Genomic DNA, 26,914 nt, shown 5'->3' with positions numbered 1-26,914 from the left:
TTTCTGAGCCTGCCTCACCTCTCCACAGGCTCCCGAGGCTTTCCACGGTCTGATTCCTGGCCTTAGGACCTACTCGGTTGTGGAGCAAGTGCTTCTCTTGACCTCCGTGGCTTCACCCCTCAAATGGGAATGACACTCCATCCATACGGCTTCCCGGGCCCAAAGGGAGACGAGATGGCCCTTGCAGCAAGGGGCCCACCGCCTCTGCCAGGCTCTCCCTTTGCAGGTATCAACCAGAACCCTATGCCCAGAGAGGAGGGGAGGCGTGGCCCCACACGTGACCAAGTGCACCCCTCTTCTCCATCATCTGGACACCGGCATTGTTGTCACCTCTTACACTTGAGAAACAGACGTATGAAGAAGTCAGAAACTGGGTCCCAGCCGCACGGCAAGTGGGGTGTCAGCTGGGGTTGTTCTCCTCTCCAGCTGGCTCCCAGGGCTTTGTTCTAGGCCTCGCCACCCCTGCCGTTGACCCTCTTTTCTGCCTCAGAACCGACTCGCCCTCCGGGATGCTCCTCGGAGACCTTCCCGACCCATCCCGACCCCCACTGTCTGTGACGCGCTCTCAGCACGGGCCTGGGCACACGGAAGGCGCCTCCCGGCCAGGTGGGCTCCCCAGCCCCACCCTGATGTGGGGACCCCCTCCTCTCCCGCCCCGCCCACCCTGCCTCCAAGCCCGCACAAAGCCCAGTTGGGGCAGCAGGGGGGTCTAAGGGGTAAGCAGTGGGTGGATGGGCCCCGGCTGAAGCACCCCACCCCCGGGCCCAGCTGGGCGCTCCCCTCCCACCGTCCCCTCCCTCTGACGGCTGCGAGCCCCTGCCACAGCCAGCCAGGCTCTGGCTCTCCTCGCTCTGCGCCCGCCTCCCGCCCTCCCTGCTCCCTCCCCTCCCCTCCCCTCCCCGGCACTGCAGCATTCGCCGACTGCAGCTCCAGCCGCCGCCCGCGCCTCCCGGCCTCCGCAGCCCGCGCCGCCAGCACCATGGCCAGCACCCTGTCCGGTAGGCGCGGGGCGCGACTCCCCGGGCGGCTCCCCCCCGCCCCCGGCCCGCGCTCTGCCGGGGCTGCGAGCACCGGGCGCCCCAGGGCGGGGGCCGCGCCTTAGAGCCCCCGGGGTGAGGGCGGGTTTGGAGGCGCGCGGCTGGGTGGGCGGGGGGGGGGGGCGCGGCCCCTGGCGGCCCTGGCCGAGGGAGGGGGCGGCAGGGGGGCCCGGCGGGAGCTGCCGGCCTCCGCGGCTCCGGGGGCTGGAGGGCGCTGCGGGAAGGCGGGGGAGGAGAGCCCAGCCCAGCCCAGCCGCCGCCCCTCCGCCGCCCCCGGCCCGGGGTCCAGCCAGCCGCCGCCCTTGGCGCAGCGGGGCTGGGGGAGGAGGGGCCGCGGCCGCTTCCAAGCCTCCCCCCGGGCCGCCCCTCCTCCGCGCGCCGCCCCGCCTCCCCGGCTGCGGATCCGCCGCCCGAGGCCGCGACCCCCTCCCTCCCGGCCTGCGCCACCGCCACCGCCACCGCCACCGCGGGGCCCAGCAGTTCCTGGCGCCTGCGGGGCTGCCGCCACCCTGGCCGGGAGGGCTCGCTCCCCGGGCGCACCCTGCCCTGTCTGGCCGCCCCAGGACCCACTTCATCTCTGCGCCCTCGGCCCCCGGGGACGTCCGGGCAGCAGATCCCCCCAGCAACGCCCCTTCTCCCCCTGGACCCGAAGCTCCACTCCCAACACCCCCTCCCCTCCCCTCCCTCTTGGGGGTCCCCTCTCCCCAGCCAGCCTGGTCCCCTCCAGGGGGAACACACGCTTTGGCGAGCTCCACTCTCACGTGTGCCGTGTCCAGCCTCTCAGGCCCCAGGTGGCACCTGACCACGTGTGTCACTGAGCACACCCCTCCTGCACCCGGGCCTTCACCTGCCCCCTGCTCTCTGGTTGATCTCCTCGGAGATATTCAGCTCAGCTTTGGGCAGGGTCGGAGGGTGGTCTGTCCTTCTCACGGCCAGAGTGCCACCCCAGTGCCCCCATCAAGGCAGGGCTTGGGGCCCTGGCTCAGGATCGTGCCCCAGTGGGAGACAACGAGCATGGGTGGGAGATGCTCTCAGCCTTTTCTCTTACTTCACCTCTTCCGTAAAAACCCTCCTCAGTAGGCTTTATTCCTGCGTGACAGACAGGCAGACAGGGTAGGTGGCGAAGGGACAGAGCCAAAGCTGCCCTGGCGATGGCCCCCGGGGGTGGGAGCGCAGGCTCTGACCTCCCGGCCCCCTGGCGCCAGCCCAGTCTCCATCGCCAGGCTTTGGGCACTGCCGACCCACGCTTCGTCCCAGGGTTTTTCTGGATGTCCACGTTGCTGCTGGCGTGAAGAGGGAAAGCAAAGCGCCATCAGTTTTGTCCAGCACGGCCACCGCCTCATAGATGTGCGATGTGCCAGCTGGAGAAGTGCCCCTGGCCAGAGTCACAGGGCTGGGCCTCCCGTGTCGTCATCAGTGCAGCCCACATGTGTACACGGCTGTGCTCACCTCCATCGAGGTTTGACAGGCGGGGGGCCTGGCCCGGAACTGGCTGCGTGGGCACGTCAGTTGTGGCCAAAATCAGTTGGAGTGAATCCCAGGGGCTTGTCTGTTAAAAGGCCTCCCTGGTTGGAGCAGCCACTGACCTTCCCTGCCTCGTGGCCTGTCTGCCCCAGCTCGCTGGCGGGCTTCATCTCGTCTTGAAGAGTCTTGTCTGATGACCTTGTCGTCGGCACAAGGTGGACCTCAGCGTTCTCTTCCTCTGCTGGCTGAAGAGCCGTGGCTCCACCTTTCCCTTGAGCGCCTGCTGACGGCTGTGCTGGTGGGACTCCTGGGGAGGTGGCCGGGTCTGGTAGCCTTCCCACTCGGCTCTTCACACACTTTTGTAGACTCGTGCTCATGTTTCTCTCCTTCTGCAACTCTGTGGAGCTGAGAGGGCTCGCACACACGACCTAAACCCTCAGGGCCTCATCCGGATGGGGGTGATAGTGACAGCGCCTCTCCTGGGCTTGTTTTGGGGGATGAACAGGGTACTTCAGGAAAGGTGCTTGGCCTAGTGCCTGGCAAGAGGCGGGAGCCCAGTCCATGCCGGGCCGTATGACTCTTGCAGCCTCATTTCCCAGAGTTTCCTGCCCAGAGGAAGGTGAATCTGCTGGAGAGTCCTGCTTCTGACTTTGACTAGTGAGAGGGCGGCCCGAGTAGCAATCCGCTCCATCTGTCAGGAAGCAATTAGCAGCCTTCGGGACCCTTTTAGGGGTGTGGGCATCTGTGGGCACTCTGCCCTCCCAGGTCTGGATAGGCGCCCCCTCCTCACCGCCGTGAGGCTCCCACCAGGAAGGTGCAGTCGGAGGCTGGGAGTCCTGACCAGGCTCCCATGCTGTCGTGCTGTGACTCTGGGTGGGCTCCTTGCTGTCTGGGACTCACTCTCCCTCCCCCTCTCTCTCTTCCCTCGGTAGAAATGAATCCGACAAGGGTTTCTGTCGGCTGGTCTTAAGGGTTACTTGGGACTCACCTCATGAGTGCTGCCATTATGGTTTCTGTGCCGCTGTAGGCTGACCTGGTGCCTTCTAACTCTTGCTCATCTAGGACCTAAACATCCAAAGGCCATCGTGCATTTTTTTTTTTTGCATACTTCACATTTACTATGAAAAGGAAGGAGATGAAAGCAATGCAGCTCATGGCAGAGACTTGTTTTTAGTGACTCCCTGAAGTGAGTGATGGGAAGGAAGAGACGAGTCCTGGCTGGTGATGTGGAGAAACACATCCCAGCTGTCTGTGGTGAGGTGCCTAGAAGGGTCTGGGCCTCGACCTCTCCCCTCTGCAGGGAGACATGGCCTTCAAGCCCCTGCAGCTCTGAGGACACAGGTGTCACTGCTGTTCTGAGCTGCTGGGCCCAGCCCTGCTCTCCAGCCCCAGCTCTACAAATTGGCCAATTTCCCCACCTGCTGCCCAGTCCCTTCCGACTCGCAGCCAGACCACAGAGCAAACCTCCCTCCCAAGCCCCCTTCTAGGGGTGCCCCTTCCCACAAGTCTCCTTCAGATGAGTCTTCTGGGAAGGAAGCTCCTCGTGGGCCATCAGCCTGGGAGAAACAAAGCTGGAGAATCTCTGTGACCGTCAGGCACTAAGCTGCATCCCTATTACCAGCCGCGGGACACAGTCCTCCCCTTTCCTGGTTGGACACTGGCCCCCCAGGGCTCCGAGAGCTCTGACTTCAGTCTCCAGCACACCCCCCATCCTTCTCCCCTCTATCCTAGCAGTGCAGTGCTCTCAGCTGCCCAGCCTCCCTTCCTGCTGAGGGGTGACAGTTATTCAGAAGGGAGCTGCCCCAATATTTGTCTGTAAACGTGTTCTTCCTCTGTAATAAATGCTCGTCTTCCTGGGAACACTTCCTCTCAAGGCCGAGAGGAGCTTGAGCAGCTGTGAGGCCCCAAGCTCCCCGCCTATGTGCTAAACTCATTTGGGGGTTCCCGCGTGTGGTGAGGAAAGACTACCTGGAGGGTGGGAGAGGCAGTGCCTGTTGCCAGGAGGCGGGTGGTGGCAGGGTTAGACCAGCCCCTTCCTTCGTGGCCTCTCCCAGGATCCAAGTACGTTCCCCTCCTGAGCCTCCCTCTGAGCAGGGGCCCGGCTATTTCCCCAGCCTTCCCAATGCCCAAATGTCTCCCGGGCCGCTGCTTCTGAAGAGCTGGCCTTGCCTCGTCTTATACGCTCTAACTCCCCAGCCATGTAGTGTGACGTACTCCTCTGCCTACTTTTTAAAGTTAACTTTTAACAGCACAAGTAATGCACAAATAGATTATGCCTGTGAAAAATAAAACTGACAAGTCAAGCCAAAATCCCCTTTGAGGCCTGTGTCCATGGCCCCCCTGCCTCCCAGCCTCCTGAAGCCAATGACCAACACACACATCCTAGCCCTGCTTCCCCTCCACACCCCTTAAAGTCTCTCCTTGCTGCCTGCCCGGGATTCCTTCGTGCTCCCTGTAGAGTCTCTGGGGCTCTCTCTAGGAGGACCCGGGTCATCAGGACATTTAGATCAAATGACAAAGTTCTCTGCGGTGGTTGTGGGAAAACCCTGCTCACCACAAGCTGTTCCCTCAGACAAGAGCCTGATAATTTCTGTCCCGTGTCCTGTTTCTATACCAACACTTTTCCCGACCTCACATTAACTCAATTTTAAGACACTGTCCGGTGTGAAATTTGATCAGGAAGTTTCTTGTTCATCTAAACCCTTTGTCCAAATTCATCTGTGCTCCTTGGAATATCACTTCATGGAAGCCAGACCCCCTCTCTGGAGACCTGCACCAGCTTCTCCAGCTAGGGAGGGGGGAGGATGGGTCTCTGAGCCTCCTAGTCTTTGGGATCTGCTAGAGTGGTGGAAAGGACACGGACCACCTGGGATTGCACTTGAGGAGCTCTGGGCAAGTCACCCTAGCCACCAGGGCCCACTATCATCTCAGTGGAGCAGGGGGACAGTCTTGGGCTCGAAGATTGTTAAGCACTAGTGAGACACCGGGCCAGCATGTCTACCGTGGGGCCTAGCTTGTCACGAATAGGTCACAAAGAACTCAATTATTTCCATCTGGCAGTGGGCTCCTCCCCTTCACCTGCCAGGGCGCAGGGCCTCAGCGGACGAGCTCAGCTCCTCTTCTGGGTGGGCACGGGCTCTGCAAGGCCAGAGGGCCGGCTCTGGTACTGAGCAGACAACTCCCCGCATCTGGCTGGAGCCCGACGGGGAGCCCCGGCCTGGTGATCTCGGGGTCTCAGCTGGGTCATGGGGTAAACGGGGGAGGGGGGCGCACACAGGAGGAAGTCTGAGGGCTCCACCCACATGTACAAGCCAAGAAGGTGCTGCCTGCAGAAGCTCCACGTCTGTGCTGGCCCAGGCAGGAGTATGGTGGTTAATACCTGTGAGAGGGGAAGGGGAGGAAGGAGGGCTACTCGGAAATACACAGTGACAAAGACTCACGGAGACGGAAAGAGAGAGACAGAAGGAGTCAGGAAGGAGGATGAACGGAGACGGATAAAACACAGCCACAGAGAGGAAAGAGGCAGAAATGCCTAGAAAGAAAAGGAGGAAGAAGGTGGATACTAAGCGAAGAACGCAGGACAGCCCATGGGGGGTGCGCCCAGGGACAGACCAGGCCCCCTTCTGGTCAGCTTCGGGCGGGAAGAGGAGAGGTGTAGGGGGCAAGAGAATAGGCTTCCAGAGAGACGCAGCGTGGGGGGTGCCGGGGAGGAAGGACGGCGGCGCCCGGCGCCCTCACTGCTGGCCTCACGCCCACAGCCTACAAGGAGAAGATGAAGGAGCTGTCGGTGCTGTCGCTCATCTGCTCCTGCTTCTACTCACAGCCGCACCCCAACACCATCTACCAGTATGGGGGTGAGTGCCCCACTTGGTGGGCGCCCTCCTTCTCCTCCCCTTGCTCCCTGCTCCCGCGGCCTCTCCCGCCCACCTCCCCGCACCTGGGCTCAGCTGGCGTCCGGAGAGCGGGCCTCGGGTGGGAGGTGGCCCTGGGAGCTCAAGGAGTCCCACGTGAGCAGCCGCGCCCCCTCCCGCGGCCCTGGATTTGGGCAGGAGCTGGGAAGGTGTCCCCTCAGAGCCTGAGCCCCCGTGTGGTCTTGCAGACATGGAGGTGAAGCAGCTGGACAAGAGGGCCTCTGGCCAGAGCTTCGAGGTCATCCTCAAGTCCCCTTCTGACCTGTCCCCCGAGAGCCCAGTGCTCTCCTCTCCCCCCAAGAGGAAGGACACCTCCCTGGAGGAGCTGCAGAAGCGGCTGGAGGCTGCTGAGGAGCGAAGGAAGGTGAGGAGCCCACCTCTGCCCCCAGGTCCCGATGAGGGTGGACACATGGGTCCCCGAAGCACAGAGTGTTCCAAGCCGCCTCTTGGCTGTTGGCTGGGGTGGGGGGCTGTGGGGGGATGGAGAGGGTCTCGTGGTTCCCTGCTCTCCTCTTGGAAGATGAGAATGGGACAGGGAGGTGAACGGGGTGTCCTTGGGCATGGCCAGCAGGGGGCCCTGGGACTCGAGCCTGGGCTGGCATCCCTCTCCAGGGGAGGGAAGGGGGAAGAAGGGGACTCCCCCATGTGTTGGGGACCGAAAGCCCAGGCCTGCTGGGAGCTCTGGGCCCTGGGAGAAGTGCCTCTTCCCCTCACACCAGCCCCACGGAGCCGGAAACACACACACACACACACACACACACACACACACACACACACACGAGTGCAGTCTGGCTCCAAGTCCCTTAGAGCATGTCCCCGTGACACCTGGGGACCTGGGCCTGCGGGGGGTGGCCAGCAGCGACCACACGTGGGTGGGCTCGGCGGCCCGCGCCCCTCAGCTCTCTGCGGGCCACCAGGCAGTCCCCGCCCCAGAAGGGCTGGACGGTGGGGACCAGCAGCCCGGGTGTCCGCAGCCCTGGGGGCCTTTGCACGGCGCCGCCCCTTAGGGGCCCAGAGCCCGGGCCTACCAAGCACCTACTTGGCGCTCGGGGCGCAGCCGTCGGAGGGCACGGTGCGGGCTCCACGACAGCCCGGAGGTTTTGAATCAGCGGAGCTGCCCGGAGGCGGCGGGAGCCAAGGCCCGCGTTGCTGGGGCCCCCCGCGGCTCCGGGCCTGTCTGGGGCTGAGCTCCCCGCGCCGGGTCTCGGCGGGCCCAAGCCCTCGGCCCCCCAGCTCGGGCCGGGCGGGGGGCGGCGCTCACCTCCCCCCCCCCCCCAGACGCAGGAGGCGCAGGTGCTGAAGCAGCTGGCGGAGCGGCGCGAGCACGAGCGCGAGGTGCTGCACAAAGCCCTGGAGGACAACAACAACTTCAGCCGCCTGGCGGAGGAGAAGCTCAACCACAAGATGGAGCTCAGCAAGGAGATCCGCGAGGCGCACCTGGCGGCGCTGCGCGAGCGGCTGCGGGAGAAGGTGCGCGGGCCGGGCCGGGCGGGGGACCCCGGGAAGCCCAGCAGCCGGGGGCGGGGGGGCGGCGCGCAGGGGACTCGGCGCCCACAGCCCCGGCCCCCAAGGACGCGCATGGGGTCCGAGCCACAGGAGGGAGGAGCCGCCTTAGGGCCGGGGCCAGGGAAGCCCCAGGAGCCCCCTCCTCCCCCGCGGCCCCTTCCCAGCGCTCCGCAGCCCCGCTGCTCCCTGCCCTGCCCGGAGACAGCCCAGAGTGAGGCGGGAGCCCCCTAGGAGTGGCCCCTGCTTCTGCCCCCCGGGGGGGTACCCTGGAGCCTGCAAACCCCAGGACGTCCCGAGTCCCAGCTCTCTCTGGTTGGGGAGCAACCCGTGTGGCAGCGAGGGCCAGCGCCACTCAGGGCACACTTGGGACGGGGGTGCTGCGGGCCTCGTCTTGGGCAAGGTGTCCTCCTCGGTGGCTTCTCCTGCACCTCGGAGGGTCCCTGAGGCCTGCTGTGGGGGCTCCCCCCCCCGTGCCCGCAGGAGCTGCACGCCGCCGAAGTGCGCAGGAACAAGGGGCAGCGGGAGGAGATGTCCGGCTAAGGGGCTGCGGGCCGCAGGCGCCTGGATCCTGAGAGGAGACGTCCACACACGCGGGCTCTGGTTTCGTCTTGTCCCACTTTGTCTAGATGCAACTCTTGTTCCTGCTCCCTCCTCCCCTGCACTCCCAGCTCCTGCTTCTCTTTCCGCTCTGAGCTGCCCAGTCCTCGTGGCATGTCGCTCTCCACAGGCGCGCCCTCCAGGAGCCACCAGGGCGTGGCACGGTCCCTCAGTTCAGGCACAGGCCAGGCACTGGCCAGGCCCCCTCTTGGTGGCCCTCTTAGCAGATGTGGTGACAGCCTCAATAAATCCAGTGGTGGTAGCAGGAACACGTGGGTCCTTATGCTGGCTTGTCCTGCGAACACCTTGTCACTTAGGGCACATCCCCTGAGCCAGCCCCCTGCCCACAGGCAGAGGCCACACCACCTGCAAGTCCTTCTGGGGGAGGGGCTGAGCACACGGGTTGGGGTGGAGAAAGAAGGGTGACTGGGCGGTGTGTGGCCAGGTCAGCCTGTCACTATGGCCAGCCATGGGAGCCACCTGTGCAGTGGAACGTTTGGAATTGGTGGGTGGGGGTCCTCTGAGACCACCTGGCTTGCAGTCGGAGGCTTGGGCTGGCCTGGGAGGCTGCAGTCATTGCCTGTGGCTGGAGTGGGCTGGGGGGGATGTGGCCTGGCCGAGTCTTCAGGGGAGTGGGCATTCCCCACCAGGGACCCATGAGCAAGCTACCCTGGACTCGCGGGTTGGGGGTGCCCTGACACTCCCAAGGGTGCCCTCCTCCATCACCGCTCCCCCCCCACCGCCGGGGCATTACAGACCCTTGGAGGACCCCACCTTTAGAGCCCTTTGGAGTCCTTGCCCCTTCCCGGGCCCTCACCCTGGTAGAAAGATGCTCCCGTGATGCTCCGGGCCACGCGGGTTTCAGGCTCACCTCTGGACAGGTGTAGCTAGGTGTGAGTGGCAGTCACCAGTGCCCCCGGGAGCAAACAGCAGGGGGAGTCAGCGACCAGCTGCCTGCAGATTCAGATGTTGGGGGGCAGGGTTCCCCGAGCACCTTCCTGCCTAGTCCATCCTTGACATTCTTGACCCATGGCCCCCTCTGGCTCCAGGCCTCTCCTGCCAAGCCTTCCTGGACTGGGTTCCATCTCCTCCCTCAGCCTAGGGGGAATCTCCACAGATTCCCAGCACCAGCTTTTGAGGACTGTCGCCTGCTGGACATGGGGGGTATCCAGCCGTAGCGGAGTACTGAAGTCAGGGTCCTTGCTGACCATCCTCTGGGTGGAAAGCATGAGGGGACAGAGCCAGCACTTCAGAAACCAGGTGGCTTGCAGCCCCCCACCCTCCACCGGCTTCCATCCTGCAGAAACCTACAGGGACACCGCCAGTGGACTCCCAGGGCAAGCCAGAGAGCGCAGTGGATACTGATCCCCCACAATAGGGAAGTAGTGACCCATGCCACTGTCCTCGTCCCCACCCACACAGCCCCCAGGGGAGTGACAAGCCAGGATTGGAACCCAGTTGTCCCACTTGTCCCACTCAGAAAGGGAAGCGGAAAGAGAACGGAGGGCTGGATTCCTTTCCGCAGTGGCAGCTCTCTCGTAGTGGAAGCCTAGTGTGATATGTACCCATCTCATCCACGTAGTGAAAGTGAACTTAAAATTAAATTGAATGATTAAAGACACAAAACCCCCAAAACCTGTGTGTTTAAGTGGCTGTACTGTCCCCACGTGCATCCTACATCTGTGGGATCAGACAGGTCACGGGGCACTCCTTGTGAGCATGTAGCCCCAGACTCACGGGTGGTAGGCCTGTCCTCTAGGACCCAAATAGGCCCTGGGGGTGCCCAGCAGGGACCCCTCTGCTAGGGAGGAGGCTATGCTCAGGCCTTGGGTAAGTGCCGGCTCCCCAAGACCCCGAGAGACCACTCCCCCCCACTCCCGGGCCTCTCCTGGGGCAGTCCTGGCCACTTCCCCAGGCTCCAAGGACCTCTCGCCACGTCCCCTCCTCCCCCTGCCCCAGGAGAGGTGGGAAAGTCAGGATCTGGGACATGCAGCCCCCGAAGACACAGGCATCAGAAACCTGCGAGAGCAAAATTCGGGAGAGCGGTAGGAGAGGACGGGAGTGGCCGAAGATGCTTTTATGAGGCGTGAGCTCTGCATGCCGGGACTCTGGGCACACAGACACGTGCGTGCCACGTACAGGCACATCCCCAGAGGACCAGGTGACCAGGGGCCAGGGCGCCCCACCCCTCAGGGGGCCCTAGTCAGCCGTTAGGGGCAGACAGCATTTGACACACTCACCGCGTGGAGCCTCTGCATGGGGCACGGATGGGGACCCCTCCACAGACCCCACGCCTTCCCTGCAGGTGGGGTCCTACTGGGAGCCAAGCCTGCCTCGGTTACCTCCTCCCGTGTAACTAGTGACCTCAAGCACCGTGTCTCACGCGGCCGGCTGTGTCCTAAGTCAGGAATCCAGGAGCTGGGCAGCCTGCGCGGGGACCCCCTGAGGTTGCAGTCGCTACGCCGGCTGAGGCCCTGCGCGCTGGAGGCTGGGCAGGGGGCGGGGGGGGGGGGTGCTCCCACGGGGCCCCAGGCGGCCTCGGGTCCTCGCCACGTGGACGTCCTCGGCTGGGCGGCTGGCCCCAGGGGACTCCACCCGCGACGAGGACGGATGGCGAGAATCCGCGCAGAGTTTAAGAGCAGGTCCGCGGTGCTGCCGAGGGACCTGCGGCCCGGACACGCGCGTTCACTCCGTGCCCAGGGGCTGCGGCGGCCCCAGGAGACGGTGTCTGGTGGCAGGGACAGTCTCGCGGCAGGGCCGCCTGGTGCCGGGCAAGCCCAGCGGAGGCCGCAGAGGCCCGAGGGTGGGGGCATCAGCACGGCCACGGGCCTTACTCCTCGGCCGAGGCGCCAGCGGGGTCCCAGGGCTGCCGTGACCAGCACCACGGCTGGCGACCCGACCTTCAGACACGTACTCTGTCACGGTTCTGGGGCCGGAAGCCCCACATCAAGGTGTCCCAAGGTCCCGCTTCCTCTGAAGCCTGTGCTGGGGTCCCCCCGGCCCCTCCTAACCTCTGCTGTTGGGAAAGGTCATCTTGGGGCCCCGCACAAAGCCGCCTAAGAATGGGCTTTGGGCCCGGAAGCCTTCTTTCCAACGGGTAGGGACCCACAGACCTGAGCGGGCCAGGCCTCCCGGTGGGAGCTCAGTGAGCCACCCGCCGCCCCGGGGCAGCGCCCTCGGCCGTGCCCTCCTGCAGACCCGGGGCTCGGCTCTTCCCACTGCGGCCCGGGAGGCGTGTGCCCGCCACCGGCCGCCCCAGCACACCTTGTGTCTCTTGCGTGAGCACAGCTGCCGTGTCAGCGCCCGACTGCTCACGTTCGCCTGGGCACCCGCAATGCCAGGGTGCGGGGGGCGGCAGTGTTGGCACTCCTACCCCGGGGGCTCGTGAGCTTTGCCTTCCTCCTCGTAGCCGGGGTCCTCCCCCGGGACTGGGAAGCTCAGTGGCTCTGCTGCTGGACACTCACAGTCTTTGGCTTGCACACGCATCACACCAATGTCTGTGGTCACGTGGCCACCTCCCCTACGTGCGTCTCTGTGGGACACCAGTCATGGGATTGGGGCCCATCCTAATCCAACATGACCTCCTTTTAGCTAATTACGCCTGCAATAACCCCATTGCCAAATAAGGTCACATTCTGAGTTACTGAGAATCGAGATGTCAATGTAGCTTTGGGGGACGTGATTCAGCTAAAAACAGAAGTTGTAGAAACAAACACATAGCTTTATTTTTTTTTTAAGATTTTATTCTTTTTAAAGTAATGTCTACACCCAATGGGGGCTCGAACTTACAACTCTAAGTCCAAGAGTCACACGCTCCACCGACGGAGCCAGCCAGGCGCTCCAGGATAGTTAACTTAAAAACATTCACACATTTATTCACATATTCAGCATTTTAGCCAGTGCTTGCTACTTAGTACAAGTGTGTGTATCACTCTAGAGAATGCCCTTGATTTGAGAGCACAGCCCCTGCCCCGTGAGAACTTTCATGCTAGTCACTGAGACTCTCTGCACTCACTGTAATTTATGATTTTTCTTTTTTTTTAAAGATTTATTTTTATGTATTTATGATAGACATAGAGAGAGAGAGGCAGAGACACAGGCAGAGGGAGAAGCAGGCTCCATGCAGGGAGCCCGATGTGGGACTCGATCCCGGGACTCCAGGATCGCGCCCTGGGCCAAAGGCAGGCGCAAAACCGCGGAGCCACCCAGGGATCCCCAATTTATGATTTTTCAAAAGCACTTTAACATATTTTTATTTTTTTTATTTTTATTTTTTTAATTTTTATTTATTTATGATAGTCACAGAGAGAGAGAGAGAGAGAGAGGCAGAGACATAGGCAGAGGGAGAAGCAGGCTCCATGCACCGGGAGCCCGACGTGGGACTCGATCCCAGGTCTCCAGGATCGTGCCCTGGGCCAAAGGCAGGCGCCAAACCACTGCGCCACCCAGGGATCCCACTTTAACATATTTTTAATCTCCAGAATGCCCACTATGAGGAAAAAAACAGAGTAGGCATTATTTTTATGACATTCATATTTTTTCTGGTTATATGAGTAATATATGTTCACTGCATCACTGCAAAGCACAAAGAAAAAAAAAAACTTGATCCACCCAAATGTCTTTCCTGCACAGCGGATTCGCTCCATCAGGGGCATCGAGGGAAGCCAGTGCTCAAACCTCTGACAACTACACACAGTAACGTTAGCACTTCTCCTACGTCATAACCTGCTTCAGCGGCCGCGTGGTCATCTAGTTTATGGATATACTGGGGCGTTTGAGAAAACTTTGCCCATTTTTTGGTCTCATAAACTTTTTGTTTATTTGGATGATACAGATTGACAGTGACCACATTAGGAATTAAAACTCAGAGATTGATTGATTATTTATGTATAAAGGTTTTATTTATTCTTAAGAGACACAGAGAGAGAAAGAGAGGTAGAGACACAGGCAGAGGGAGAAGCAGGCTCCATGCAGGGAGCCCGACGTGGGACTCGATCTCAGGTCCCCAGGATCATGCCCTGGGCCGAAGGCAGGCACTAAACTGCTGAGCCACCCAGGGATCTCCCCAGAAAAAAAAAAAAAAAAAAAATCATTTAAATGATACACCCATTACATGTTAACATTCTGAAATGAAAAACAGTATTGTGTCAACTATACTTACATTAAAAAAAAAAAAAAAAAATCAGGGGCATCCCTGGTGGCTCAGAGGTTTAGCGCCACCTTTGGCCCAGGACGTGACCCTGGAAACCCAGGATCGAGTCCCATGTCAGGCTCCCTGCATGGAGCCTGCTTCTCCCTCTGCCTGTGTCTCTGCCTCTCTCTCTGCGTCTCTCATGAATAAATAAAATCTTAAAAAAAAAAAACAACAACAACAAAAACAAAATGAGCAACATTTTCCTAGGGAAAAAAGTTAGAATGGATGAAGCAGATGAATAAGTTTGGCCTCAATCCATGATTGAAGGAACGTATTAATAGATTGTTTATTTAAATACCAAACTAAAGCTTGTCGTGGGGCAGTTCCTTTGAAGCTGGCCGCAATGTGAGTCTGAAATCACGCCAGTGAACTTTTCATATGCTTCCATCAGTCCACTGGTCTGTGCTGAACTTATTTATGCCCACCTCATACCCACGTGTGGCCCTGCAGCTCCCAGGGCAGGTAGCCACGGCAGCAGGCAGCTGTGTAGGCACAGTCTCATGCCATATGGGCCCGGTGTCCGTCACCACTGCCCTTCTGGGGCCTTCTCCCTTTAACTGTATCGGTATTATCTCAAGAACACGAGCACCGAGAAACTCAGGTAAATAACACAGACACAGATTGTGCACAACCATTCTTATATTTACCAAATAATAAAATAACAGCATGAACACAAACTCAATAGTTTAATCTTTTTTTTTCTTTTTTTTAAGATTTTAGGGGTGCCTGTGTGGCTCAGTGGTTGAGTGCCTGCCTTTGGCTCAGGTTGTGATCCTGGGGTCCTGGGATCGAGTCCCACGTCGGGCTCCCTGCATGGAGTCTGCTTCTCCCTCTGCCTGTGTCTCTGCCTCTCTCTCTCTGTGTCTCTCATGAATAAATAAATACAATCTTAAAAAAAAAAGATTTTATTTGTTGGGATGCCTGGGTGGCTTAGCGGTTGGGCATCTGCCTTTGGCTCAGGTCATGATCCTGGAGTCCCAGGAAGAGTCCCACATTGGGCTCCCTGTGGGGAGCCTGCTTCTTTCTCTGTCTGATTTTATTTATTTATTCATGAAAGACACACACAGAGAGAGAGAGAGACACAGGCAGAGGGAGAAACAGGCTCTATGCAGGGAGCCTGATGCAGGACTTGATCCCGGATCCTGGGATCACACCCTGAGCCACCCAGGTGTCCCAGTTTAATGTTTTTTTAAAAAATATCTTATGTATTTCAAAGAGAAAGTACACAAGTGGGTGAGGGCCAGAGGGCGAGAGAGAAGCACGCTGCTCGCTGAGCAGGGAGCCCGACTAAGCTGGGCTCCATCCCAGGACCCCAGGATAATGACCTGAGCCAGCCAGGCACCCTGATAGCTTAATCTTAAAAAAAAAAAAAAAAAAAAAGTATAATTTTTTTCCATCACTGGCTTAAAGGCACTCTAAATTATGAAAACAGTGAATTACAGCATTATTTAAATGAAGTTTGCTTGAATCTTCCCATTTGGGAAGTGGTCTTCAGTGATGATCGTGCTTGAGGGTGAACGCGGGCTCATGGCTTGGCCCTAACAGGCATTTATTTCCTGCCTTCTCGGTGCGCTCACACTCGGGGCAGGGGTGAGCAGGGAGAGCGATCGCACCCGGATCCCGAGGGCTCGGGCGAGCGTGCCGGGCTCTGAGAGCAGAGCCGGAGCCGTCGGGGACCTGCCCCTCGCTGCGCAGGCAGGGGAGGGCCGCAGTGGCTCCCGGGGCCCTTGGACCGACAGCGGGAAGCCTCACCACCGCGCCTGCTCTGGACAGGGCAGAGGACTGTCGTAAGCAGCCCCGTGGGGTCGAGGGGCACAAGGATGCTAGTGCCCGGCTTCCAGGTCAAGGCGCTCCGCGAGGTCAAGGTGCTCCGCAAGATGAAGATGCTCTGCAAGGTCAAGGTGCTCCGCAAGGTCAAGGTGCTCCGCAAGATGAAGATGCTCCCCAAGGTCAAGATGCTCCGCGAGGTCAAGGTGCTCCGCAAGATGAAGATGCTCCCCAAGGTCAAGATGCTCCGCGAGGTCAAGGTGCTCCGCAAGATGAAGATGCTCTGCAAGGTCAAGGTGCTCCGCGAGAACTGGCGAACACGTCCCTTCCTGCGTTCTGGAAATGCACGGGCTTTACCTGTAATTAAGCAAAAAGAGCGCGCGGGCGACCTCGGCGCCCCCTCCCCAGGGTGTGTCGGGCGTCTCTGCGCGCGGGGAAGCTGCGGAGCACGCGGGCCGCCGCCACGGCGGGACAGTGCGGAGGCGGCGCAACACAGACCCCGGCGCGGCCCAGCCCTCGCCCGGGACTAAACTAGGCAGGTGCTCCCGCGGAGCCGGCGTCGGGGGGCCGCGACCCGCCCGTGAGGGCGGAATCCGCAGGTGCGCCGGTGGGCGGGGCCCGGGGAAGGTGCCGCCGCTTCCGCCCCCGCCCCCGCGCACGCGCGCCGGGCCCCACCGGGCCTTATTTCTTGGCGCTGCCCGCCTTCCCCTCGAGCGCCAAATAAGTCTCCGGGCCCGCCCCCGCCCTGCGTGCGCGGCCCCGCCGCCTGCGTCACTAGGAAGCGCGCGCCCGAGCTGCCGCCGCCGCCGCCGCCGCCGCCGAATCCCCAACAAGGAGCGGAGCCCGCGGCCGCCGCCGCCGCCGCCGCCCGCCTGACGCCGTCGCCGCCGCCCGCCCGCCGGCGCCCGCGCAGGCCCGGCCGCGGCCCAGGTAAGAGCCCGCGGCCCCCCCGCGGCGAGGCCTCTCGCTCCGCCGCGCGCCGCCGTCCAGTCAGGGGTCCCTGCGGAGCGTCAGGACGTTACGGCGGGGGGAGGGGAGCGGGGGAGGGGCGGCGGCGCGCGGCGGGCGTCACGGGCGTCACGGGCGTCACGGGCCCGCGTCAGGCGGCGTCGGCGGCGGCGTCCGCCTCCATCTTGCCGGAAGGCGGCGGCCGGGCGGCGGGCATGGCCCTCGGGCTGGGCGCGGACCCCGGCCCCGGGGGACCGTGCGACCGCCCCGCTTCCGCCGGCCGGCGGGGGCCGCGTCCATGTGCCCCTCCCCCGCGGCGGGACCCACACCCGCGTGCCCCTCCCCCGCGGCGGGAGCCGCGTCCACGCGGGCCCCCCTCCCCCACGGCGGGAGCCGCGTCCATACGCCCCCACCGGGAGCCACGTCCGCGCGGCGCCTCCGGCGGGCCCTGGGTGGGGGTCCCGGGCGGGAGCCGCGCGGCTCGGCCGGCGGGCGGCGGGCTGCTGGGCGGGGGCCCTCCCCGGGAGCCCCCTGCGCGCGGGGCGGGCGCGTTGCGAGGAGCAGCGCGGGGACCCCAGCCCTGCCCTGCACCTCGGCGGCCTGGAGCACGCGGTGCACCTTCCAGCACCTTCTGTGGGGGCCGTGGCCACACCCGCCCGAGGCTCCCCGGGACTCCGCTGCCCCGCCCCGTCCGCGAGCCCGCCCTTGGGCCATCGTGCACCTGCCGTGCACCTGCCGTGCGCTCCAGGGCTCCCGTGGGACGCGGCCCCCGGCCCCCTGGGTGCGCCCCGCCCTGGGCGCTGGGTCACCGGGAGCTGCGCCCGCCGTGTGCGAGGCGCGAGTCAGCCAGAGCGGGCGCCCTGCCCTGGGGTCCCGGAGCCCGAGGACCTGCCCCATGGGGGCGCGGGGCGCAAGCGGCGCTTCCCTGCGCGCGGGCCCTGGAGCCCTGCTCGGGTCAGGCTGGGGTCAGGCGCCCGAAGTAACCCGGTTGGTGCCTGAGCTGAGAAGGGAGGCCGCTTGGCCGGGCGCCCCCCCCCCCCCCCCCCCGCGGGCCGACCCCCCGGAACCCGGGACTTCATGTGCGAGCCGTGTGAACTTCCACAAAGTCGGCAACTCATTAAAAACGTTTGAAACCCTGCGAGAGGGATCCCTGGGTGGCGCAGCGGTTTGGCGCCTGCCTTTGGCCCAGGGCGCGATCCTGGAGACCCAGGATCGAATCCCACGTCGGGCTCCCGGTGCATGGAGCCTGCTTCTCCCTGTCCTTCTGCCTGTGTCTTTGCCTGTCTCTCTCCATATCATAAATAAAAAAAAGACTGTTTCTGTTTATAAAAAAAAAAAAAAAAAACTGCGAGGATCTGAGAACCGGTGCCCGTGGGCGGCTGTTGCGGCCTCCGCTGCGCTCCTTGCGTTTTTACCGAAGGGAAGCACGTTCCTGACCTTGCAAGCCCCGTGGGAAGCCAGAGCTGAACCGCGCGCGCCCACCGCGCACTAGCGCTTTTGTCTAGTATTCACGTACCATCGCCCCGGAGGGCCCCCGGGAAAGTAACAGTATCGCCTTCGCCCGAACGTTACATGGAGCCTGGGTGGGCTCGCAGGACCCCGAGCTGCGGGGGGAACCCGGGGGGAGCCCGCGCTCTTCCCTGCGGGCCTCGCTCCGCGGCTGAGCATCATTGTATCAAGGCCTTGAGTTCTGTGAAGTAACTTTCCTCCGGGTTGTTCTGAAAACTTAATACAGTTGCCACCGGAGAGGCAGGAGCTCACTTGTGTGCATTTTCACCCCCTCTTGCTCTGGGTGGGCGCAGCTGCTGTAGGGAGGACCCTGCCTTCCTGCCGCGTGGAGGGGGCGTTCGTGGCCCCACGGAGCTCACCCACTGAAAGCAGGGCTCCCTGCTGGTGAGAGCTAAACCGGTTCAATGTTACTTTGAGTGCAATAAAGATTAACAAATTTATTGTTTTTAAAAGTTTTTTTTTTTTTAATTTATTTATTTATGATAGTCATACAGAGAGAGAGAGAGAGGCAGAGACACAGGCAGTAATTAGTAATTAGTAATTAGTAATCTCTACATCCTCCGTGGGGCTCAGACTCAAAATCCTGAGACCGAGAGACTGGGCCAGCCGGGTGCCCCAGAAGTACGATTTTACGGTAGACTTTGACTCATGTTCGTTTAGAGGTTTTGGTTTTACCGCTTAGACCTAGGACACAGCAGCTCTACTTTAGAAACGGGCAGTGCGTCCATCAGCGCCAGTGACTTCATCGTGCAGCTTTCCTGGTTTAAGGCGTTTGAGCACAGGCTTCAGGTCCCTGGAGGCCCTGCCGTGGGACCTCATGGCAGAGGACCCGGTCTCTCGCCATCAGCATCTCCCGCCCAGTGGTGCGTGTTTGACCGAGGCGCAGTCTGCACGCATCGTAACTACCCAAAATCTGGGGTTTGCGTCACATTCTTCTCGGTGCTTATGTTCTGTGATATCACGTGGGCACCATCACGGCGTCCTGCGGTGACTGTCACTGCCTCTCGCCCTCAGAGCCCCTGCAGCCGCTCATCTGACCGTGTCCCCCGTGTCGCCTCCCCAGACTGGCTCCTCTTACTTAGCGGTGTGCAGTTAAGCTTCCTTCATGTCTTTTTCTGTCTTCGTAGCCCGTTTGTCGCTGTCCCTGGATGATGTTCCGTCGTGTGGAGCATAAACACCCGTTTATCCCCTCACCTGTTGAAGGACTCGGTTCCCGGTCTGCTTAGAGCCGCTCCGCCAGCCGAGCCGCCAGCCGAGCCCTGCCCCGGCCCCGGCACGCGGCACACCTGGCTGGCCTGGGCGCCTTGGAAGCCCTAGCAGACCACGAGTGCTTTTGCTCTCGAGCCGTCGTATGCTCATAAGAGGAAAACGGTTCAGTGTGTACTGGCCCAGATCTGACCGTCCCAGGTACTCTGTCTCCGTCCCCGACGGGACAGGTTTCCTCTCCTTTCTGGCGGAAGAACGTCCCCTCGTGCCTCCTTTGGAGCAGGTCTCCGCGTGACCAGTTCTACTTTTCCTTCCCCTGAGAACGTCTTTATTTCTGTAGGACGTCTTCACTCTCGAATCCTGGGCGGACAGCTCTGTTCCCCCAGCACCTTCTGGATGCTCCTGCCCCCTGGCCTGCTGGTTTCCGGCCAGGGCTCTGGGCCCCTTGGCTTCTTGTTGGGAATGTGGTGTGTTCCGTTTGGCGGCTGCCTTTGAAATGTTCTTACTTTCTCTTTGATTTTCAGCAATTTGTTAGGATCTGGGCATGGAGCTGTTTGAGGTTTGCTGAGCGGCTTGAGTGTGTAAGTTTGTACCTTTCATTAGATTTGGAAAGTGCTCAGCTATCATTTCTTCGAAACACGCTTCTTCGGCTTCACACTGTCTTCGTCCCTCCTGGGACCCCAGGGACACAGCCGTCCGCCTCTCTACCACGTTCACTCAGCCCTGCTCATTTTGTGCGTGCACCTTTGTCTGTTGTTCAGTTTGGATGATGCACTGGGCTGTGTTCATTTCATTGTTCTACGTCCATCTTCTCCCATCTCTTTTCTGTTATTGAGTCCTTTCAGTGAATTTTTTATTTTCATACACACACACACACACACACACACACACACACATTCTCAGATTTCCATTTGGCTGTAGGTCCTGTTCCTGTGCTGAGACTTTCTATCTTTCCACTTGTTTCAAGACGTCTGGCTTTGTCCCTGAAGCATGGTACACCAGCTGCTTTAAAGTCTCTGACGATTCATTTCAGAGTGGGCTTTTCTTGATTTTTTTTTTTTTTCTTGAGAATTGGCCAGACTTTCCTGCTTTTTATGTCAGAAAAGTTTGGATTATATTCTGGGTGCTTTGAATATCGTATTTTGAAGCTCTGGGTCTTGTTTAAATCTCAGAGTGTAGACATTTCTGTCCTAGCAGGAAGGCAGCCTGGTTAGGCTCAGGCCGCAGGTTTGGAGCTCCTGCCATGGGCATGGTCATTACGTCAGCTCCGTCTTCAGAGCCCGTGTGGTGCTCTTTGGAACTGACCAGTAGGGTGAGTTCTCCAAACCTTTGGTTTGCCATTTAGGGTCTGGACCCCCATAGACAGTTCTGGGGTGGTGACCCAGGCACCCTTTCCATACCTCCCTGCTCTGCACAGTCTCCGCCATATTTTCTGACCCCAGGGCCCCCTTTCTCTGGCTAGAAACCTTGGTGTTCGTGTGTCCTCTGTGCCGTGACACCTCAGCACAAGGTCTGCCTCGGGTGAGTGTCAACTGGAGGGCAATGGGATCCGCCAGTCGGTGGACCCGTGTGCCTCTAGTCCCTCAGAGTTCTAGGTGCCTGCTGGGCTCCTGCCATCACAGGGATTTAGCAGGGACCGAGGCTTGCTAGAAGGCAGAGCCAGTAAAAGCAAAAATAATAATAAAAGGGCGTTTCCTTCTCTTCTGTCTGGTGTGGGTTTTCCTTCCAGCTCTGCAGACCGGAGCCTGTACTCGTCTCCATATGCTTACTGTGCACGGTCCTGCAATGCGGGCTGCCTCTGCGCGGAGGCCACGGGACTCGCCTCCGGAGGAGTCTGCTTGGGTCCTGGGGTCCTGCTCTGTCCCCTGCTACATAACCACTGAGTTTTGGGCCCACGTGCGGCAGCTCTGTGTTTTACTTGGGGGTTTTAGCTCTTCTAGTGGCAAAGATGGGTGGGCTGTACTTATTCCATCTTCACCAGAACCAGCAGCCCCGGGATAGTCCTCTGTCATTTGTGTCAGGAGGGAGCAGGCTCGGACTGAAGGGCGGGCCTGGGAGGTACGGAGGCGCAGGTGCTGGGAGCTCTGTTGTGCCTAACAGAGGTTCGCTGAGACCCTGCGCCCTGCCTTGTGGTTTCTCTAGGGCTTGGGACCCTGGCGGAGTGACACTCCTGGTTCCGGTGTCATCTTCGCTGAGCCATGGCAACCCCGGATGTGAGTGTCCACATGGAGGAGGTGGTGGTGGTGACCACGCCAGACACTGCAGTGGACGGGAGCGGCGTGGAGGAGGTGAAGACTGTGCTGGTGACGACCAACCTGGCTCCTCATGGGTGAGATGGGGCCTCTGTCCTGTGAGGGTGTCCTGGGCATGGCATAAGGGGACGCGGCAGGAGTTTCCCTTACTTAAATGTTCTAAACTGGAGTCGAATGTCCATGTCAGTAGAGAGCGTGAAGGAAAAATAGGAACATCACATCATCCAGGAAGCAAAGATAACACTTCATCTTTGCCTTTTTCTCCCACGTGAAACGTGGTCACGTCGTTTATATTTCTAAAGACACATGGTAATTTCTTTTTTCGTAAGAGGGACAGCGGGAACAATTGGGGACTGTTTTTTCAAAATGAAGTTGAAAAGTCAGTGATTTTCTTGACATTCTTCACAAAAACTGAATTTTTTTCTTCCTCATCCCTTGTAATAGAGGTGCACGTGGAATATTAGCTGAAGGGGCGCTTGGATGGCTCAGTCAGTTGAGGACTTGTTCGACCCTTGATTGCAGCTCAGGTCATGGCCTCAGGGTCATCATATTGAGCCCTGAGCCGAGCTCCATGCTGGGCGTGGACCCTGCTTGAGGTTACCCCCCCATATTCCCTCTCTCCCTCTCTCTCTCTTTTTCTCTCTCTCAAATAATATATATATATATACACACACACACACACGTCAGTTGGCTAAAATGTCCACATTTGACTTCATGAATCTGCCAGCCTGTGGGGGCAGAATGGTTCCTGCCTGTGCAGCACCCACTACCGCTGCCCTCTCTGGAAGGGCTGACATAAGAGGTGACCCTGCGCAGGGGGCCTGCGTCCCCTTGTGCTTCCTGCGCAGAGGGATTTAGGCTGGGGTGGTGTTCTTGTCTCGTCTTTCTGCATGGGGCACGTTCACACCGATCTCAGCACATCCGTGCAGCGGCGGGAAGCTTTTGCCTTTTCTCCGTCTGACAGAACTTTCAAGAGGAAGGTACTAGACCAGGACCCGCCCTCAGCACTGGTCCCTGTCGCTGGCCTAGAGGGCGCTTGGGTTTTCTTTCCTCCTTGTGTAGCTAACTTGGAGTTGCCGTGTGGCTCCAGGCGCCTGGACTCTTCCTGCCTCATTTCCGCACTTTGGAGCTGTGCCCTCCCATGGAGGCCTTTTATTTTATTTTTTTTTAACTTTTTAAAAAAATATTTTCTTTATTCATGAGAGACACAGAGAAAGGCAGAGGGAGAAGCAGACTCCATGCAGGGAGCCCAATGTGGGACTCGATCCTGGGACTCCAGGATCGCGCCCTGGGCTGAAGTCAGGCTCTAAACCGCTGAGCCCCTCCCAGCTGTCCGCCTCGGAGGCCTTTTAACCCGCCTTCCTGCAGGCAGCATGGAGGAGGGCTTGGCTCCTGCTAGGCCCCTGGGTTTGACAGACCGGATGCTCAGCTGCGTCACCGTGGCAGGAAACGCAGGGCCTTCCAATTGGATTTCCCACCGAAGTTGTCTTGCGTTCATTGTCTATGCCCCTGCTGTGGGCAGCTATCCAGGTTGCAACCCCAACATGTCCCTCCCCGCCAGGGGGCGGCACCCAAGCGCCCTCCCTTGGATTTGGGACGGCCTGTGGGGGATGATTCACCATGTCAGGAGTAAGTTGCCCCCCGCCCCCTCCGCCTGCCTGCCTGGTGCCCTGGATGCTGTGAGGAGCCCTGATCCACAGCCATTCTCCTGGAGGTACTCTGGTCCTGGTCAAGCCCAGCTTTGCGACCCCCCCATCAGGTGCCTGACCCAGCAGGGAGGAGTCCTGGGTGGATCTAGCCCCACATTAGAGTCTCCTGAGTGGCCCCGATACTGTGGCTGCTGCTGTGGGGTGACACCATTCTGCCCTTTTGTCCGGGGCTGCCAGTGTAAGCGCGTCTGGGTCTGTCTCCTTGGGCTGCTCAGACTCCCCAGACAAGGCGTTTCACCAGCTCTGGCTGCCATAACAAAGTACCACAGACGGGACGGTCTGCACTAAATAAACTTACCTGCTTGTGGTTCGGGAGGCCGGGAAGTCAAAGATCAGGCGCTGGCAGGGTTTGGGTTCTGGCGAGGACTCTCTCTGGCTTGCAGGGACAGCTTCTCACCATGTCCCCATATGGTGGGGAGAGAGTTTTCTCCCTTCCCCTTCTTACAAGGTCACAGTCCTGTTGCATTAGGGCCCACCCTTAGGACCTCATTTAACCTGAATTACTTGCTAATGGCCATTTCTCCACATTGGGGAGTCATCCTGGGGATCGGGCATCAGCAGAGGAATTTGGGGGAGGATGCAGTTCAGTCGCTGGCAACACACTTTCACCCTTTTCCTGGGTGGTGACTGTCAACTGCTGTTGGTGTTTTAGGGGCTGGGCTGGGGGCAGGCAGGGTCTCACTGTCCAGGATGCTTGGATTTTCCCCGTGCCCCTCCCCACCCCTGGTGCTTGAGGCCCTATCAGTGGGAGGCCTCCTTTCTCCTTCTAGGGTCTTGTGCAGGTGAGGCTGGGACTGGGATAGAGCTGCTCTGTCGTCCCTTACTCTTGCTGCCAAAGGCAGCCGGTGCCCAAGCCTCTGGATGTGGAGTGTCTGTCTCATGTTTATTTCCTATTTAACTGGGAAGTTTGCAATAGGTTCTTAAAAATTAATAACAAATTATTATTATGAAATACGTGGTAGAAAATTAGGAAATATTGTTGAGCAAAGACTAAAGCAGGTTGTGTTGCCACCACCTGGAGATTGCTGCCGCCAGCACCCTGGAGCAGGCCCTCCAGGTGTCCTGCTTGGAAGCGAAGGCACAAGTCTTTCTTTCTCTAAGCCTTTTTGTTACTCGGTATAGTAGTGCACGTGGAGAAAGCAGAGACGAAGGCAATGTTTCCAGCACCCCTGAGCCCCCGCAGGCTCCCTTCCAGTCCTGCAGATGAGCTCGATCAAGCTGTATTGTGCTTTTTGTTCTGGTTTTGTGTTAATCAGTGGTCTCCACTTTTCTACGTTGACATGTTTTCATCTCTCCTCCATTTCTGCTCATCGTGGGTTCTTTGAGGTCGACCCTCAAAGGCTGGGAGGCAGGCTGCTGTGGACAGTGCCCTAAAAATTCTCGAAGCCCTTTGGCCATCAAGCGAATCCTTGACATGGTCTTTATCCTGAGGCCATTTCTCACCTTGAAGTCTTTTGCCAGGTGGGAAGCTGGAGACGTGAAGCAGCTGGACTCCCGTGTTCCCGGTAAATTCTGCACCCCACAGGATCACTGTCTCCCTTTTTCACACATGATTGTTTCTGCTCCGAGAAGCTCCTTGTTCCCTTCTGCCTTCTGCCCGAGATCTTCCTTGAGAGAGCCACACACAAGTCCATTAGGATCTTTTCCACTTTCTCTGTGACTGTGGCTTACGTTTTGCCAGTTTTTCCTCTACTGTATAGTGCAGGATCCTTTTCCAAGCCTGCCGCAGCCGCTCCCGTCCCCAGCCTACCCCTGCTCACCATCTCTGTGCTTCCTCCCAGGATTTTGTGACAGCTGTACCATTTCTGGTACAGTTTCTTTGTTAGGTTTGCTGCATGGCCTCCCCATGCTCAGGGGCTTAATTGGAAACGGTGGCCGGCCAGGCAGTGGTTCTGGCCGAGGCTGGTGCTGCTGGGCCCAGCCAGATGGTCTAGTGTGCCCGCCCTCACTAACTGGAAGGGCAGAAGCGCTCTGCTCGTGGCTCTCACCCTCCAGCACCGCTTCCTGGCTGCCTTCATAATGGAAGGTTCCAGTAGTAGGCATGGGAGCTGCAAGACCTACCGGGGCCTGGCTGTATCCCATGGTCCTGGAGCCAGGGTACTGAGGCACTGCCCATGTTGGTCGGTCATTTATGGAGGAAAGGAGAGGCTGTGTGTGCCTTCTCCCTGGGAAACAAAACCCCATGCTGGGGTGGGGGCAAGATTATCTTAAAGGACCCAAGGATATTTCTCTTCTTTGTCTATGAGAAATCTTGCTTACTGTCCCAGTATTTGGAAGCAGAGATTCCCTCTTGCTGTGTGTTTAACAAAAAGGGTGGAGTGAAGAAGCCAGTTAACCTCGTTGTGGGTGCTGATTTCTTTTCTGGCTGGGTATTCGGGGGAGAGCTTGGGAATGTTCCTCATTCGGGAAAGCCGGCTAGGCCTGCCTCCCACCCACTGCTTTGCCATGGCGATGGGCATGCGTGGCCCAGGCTGGGAAGAAGAGAGTAGCATTTTGTAGATAGCCAGCAGTTCCTATAAACATTTGATTTAAGTGGACATTTTTCAAATAAAATTTGAATAACAAATGCCAGTTAATTGGCTTGTCCTAAGAGCAGTGGGGGGTTTGATCTTTGGTGTGTGTGGTGGGCAGGCACAGAGGGAGGTGCAGTTGGGGGTCTGCCCCTCGTGTCTGCCTTCCTGGATGGCCCTTTGGTCAAGGGCGGGGCCTGAGGGCTGGGTGTCCCCAGGGTGGTCCCCGTGGATGGCTTACTGCCTCTGTGCACAGACCCATGGTGAGGCCAGGCTCTGGCTCTTGGTTGGCACTTCCCTGTGTCCCACTCCTGACTCACTTTTCTTAGGGGCTCTCCTGTGTAAAGGGGCGTGCCCCAGCTTCGTCATTACCCTTTTCACTTCCACCTTATGGCTGGGAAAGACACTTTCCCTCTGAGTCCGTGCACCATTGTTGGAGTTCCGATGTTCGCCCTTGGTAGTATTCTTCATGGAGGAGTCGCTCCTGGAAGGCCCCGAAGACCAGATTCCAAGTTTGCCTTTCTTGTCAGCTCTCACTTCTGACCTGGCTGGAGGTGGAGACTGGGAAAGTGGGCCTGGCCTGGGCAGCCATCCTTGGTGCTGCAGGGTTGTGGAGCTACTGCCGCAGGAGCAGTCGTCAGCGGGCAGGGGAGGGGATGTTGCCGTCAGAGGCCACACTGAGCTGTGCGTCTGCTCGGTGTGCAGGAGGAGCGCCTGTGAAGGATCAAAGGAGGGTGCAGGGAGGTGGTCTGACCCTGGGGGAGGAAGGAGGGATGGGAGGATTTGGGTGGGAAGAGCCTCAGACCCAGCGTGCTCTGAGAGGTCTGGCCGGGTCCTGGACGCTGACAGAGACCGTGAGAGGAGCCACGGCTCGGGTGGTTTGCTGGGGAAGTGAATGGCTGCCCGTGAGCCATTCCTGACTGGGCCTTTGTGTGTGACCACACCTTTTCCCACAGAGAAGTGCACGGATGCCCTCAGTGGTCATGAGGGGATACACCTGGTGAGCCTCGTCCAGGCCCCAGACCAGTTTTCCCCATGGTGCTTGGCAGGTGTGAGGGCACCTTATCTGTTGGGTTAGTCCCTACAAGTGCGTGTCTGGGTCAGAGGGGTGTAGCATCTTGCTGCCTGCCTGCCAGGCCCCACCGTCTCCGGCTCGAGTGTGCTGGACATGGCTCAGGGGCTCTGCCCTAGGTCTTGGGCCGTTGTCCTCAAGGGTTGTCATGTCAATCCTAGGGCTCCTTAGGTAACGTCAGAAACAAGCTGTCTTTCTTGTGCTACCATATGCCTGTCCCTCAATTCTCTCT

At 59.7% G+C, this 26,914-nt stretch overlaps 2 protein-coding genes and 1 long non-coding RNA gene across 7 annotated transcripts in view; 2 read left to right on the top strand and 1 right to left on the bottom strand.

The window, feature by feature from the left end:
- The first annotated feature begins 28 nt into the window (after positions 1-28).
- STMN3 (stathmin 3) lies at positions 29-8,784 on the top strand. Of its 2 annotated transcripts, none has more exons than XM_077873967.1 (5): positions 29-226; positions 6,260-6,355; positions 6,601-6,776; positions 7,691-7,882; positions 8,399-8,784. In XM_077873967.1, the coding sequence occupies exons 1-5, from the start codon at positions 124-126 to the stop codon at positions 8,456-8,458; spliced, it is 627 nt and encodes a 208-aa protein (XP_077730093.1). In that variant the 5' UTR covers positions 29-123; the 3' UTR covers positions 8,459-8,784. The 2 variants fall into 2 exon arrangements, with proteins under 2 accessions (XP_077730093.1, XP_077730094.1); XM_077873968.1 differs by lacking the exon at positions 29-226 and adding an exon at positions 845-998.
- A 5,546-nt stretch (positions 8,785-14,330) lies between these two features.
- LOC144298712 (uncharacterized) lies at positions 14,331-16,487 on the bottom strand. The gene is made up of 2 exons (XR_013365636.1): positions 15,150-16,487; positions 14,331-14,597 (listed from the first exon to the last, which is right to left on the bottom strand). It is a non-coding gene; the product is annotated as an uncharacterized LOC144298712 (long non-coding RNA).
- GMEB2 (glucocorticoid modulatory element binding protein 2) overlaps positions 16,336-26,914 on the top strand; it is a 27,857-nt gene continuing 17,278 nt past the window's right edge. For 2 of the 4 annotated variants that reach the window (XM_077873942.1, XM_077873939.1), the window contains exons 1-2: positions 16,336-16,406; positions 21,282-21,468. In XM_077873942.1, coding sequence (XP_077730068.1) covers positions 21,338-21,468 — 131 coding nt within the window. In that variant the 5' untranslated portion in view covers positions 16,336-16,406; positions 21,282-21,337. Of the gene's footprint in view, positions 16,407-18,491; positions 20,661-21,281; positions 21,469-26,914 lie in introns of those variants that run through there. The other 2 variants (XM_077873941.1, XM_077873940.1) reach the window with 2 other exon arrangements.

Source organism: Canis aureus, chromosome 26 (assembly GCF_053574225.1).
Source record: "Canis aureus isolate CA01 chromosome 26, VMU_Caureus_v.1.0, whole genome shotgun sequence".
NCBI lineage: Eukaryota > Metazoa > Chordata > Mammalia > Carnivora > Canidae > Canis > Canis aureus.
Note: the sequence above shows the minus strand (reverse complement) of the source record. Positions and strands in the feature narration are given on the sequence as shown.

Coding starts and splice junctions, on each gene's coding strand:
- STMN3 (XM_077873967.1), top strand. CDS start 124: ATGGGAATGACACTCCATCCATACGGCTTCCCGGGCCCAAAGGGAGAC. Junction 6,356..6,600: donor CACCATCTACCAGTATGGGG/GTGAGTGCCCCA, acceptor GTGGTCTTGCAG/ACATGGAGGTGAAGCAGCTG. Junction 7,883..8,398: donor GCGAGCGGCTGCGGGAGAAG/GTGCGCGGGCCG, acceptor CCGTGCCCGCAG/GAGCTGCACGCCGCCGAAGT.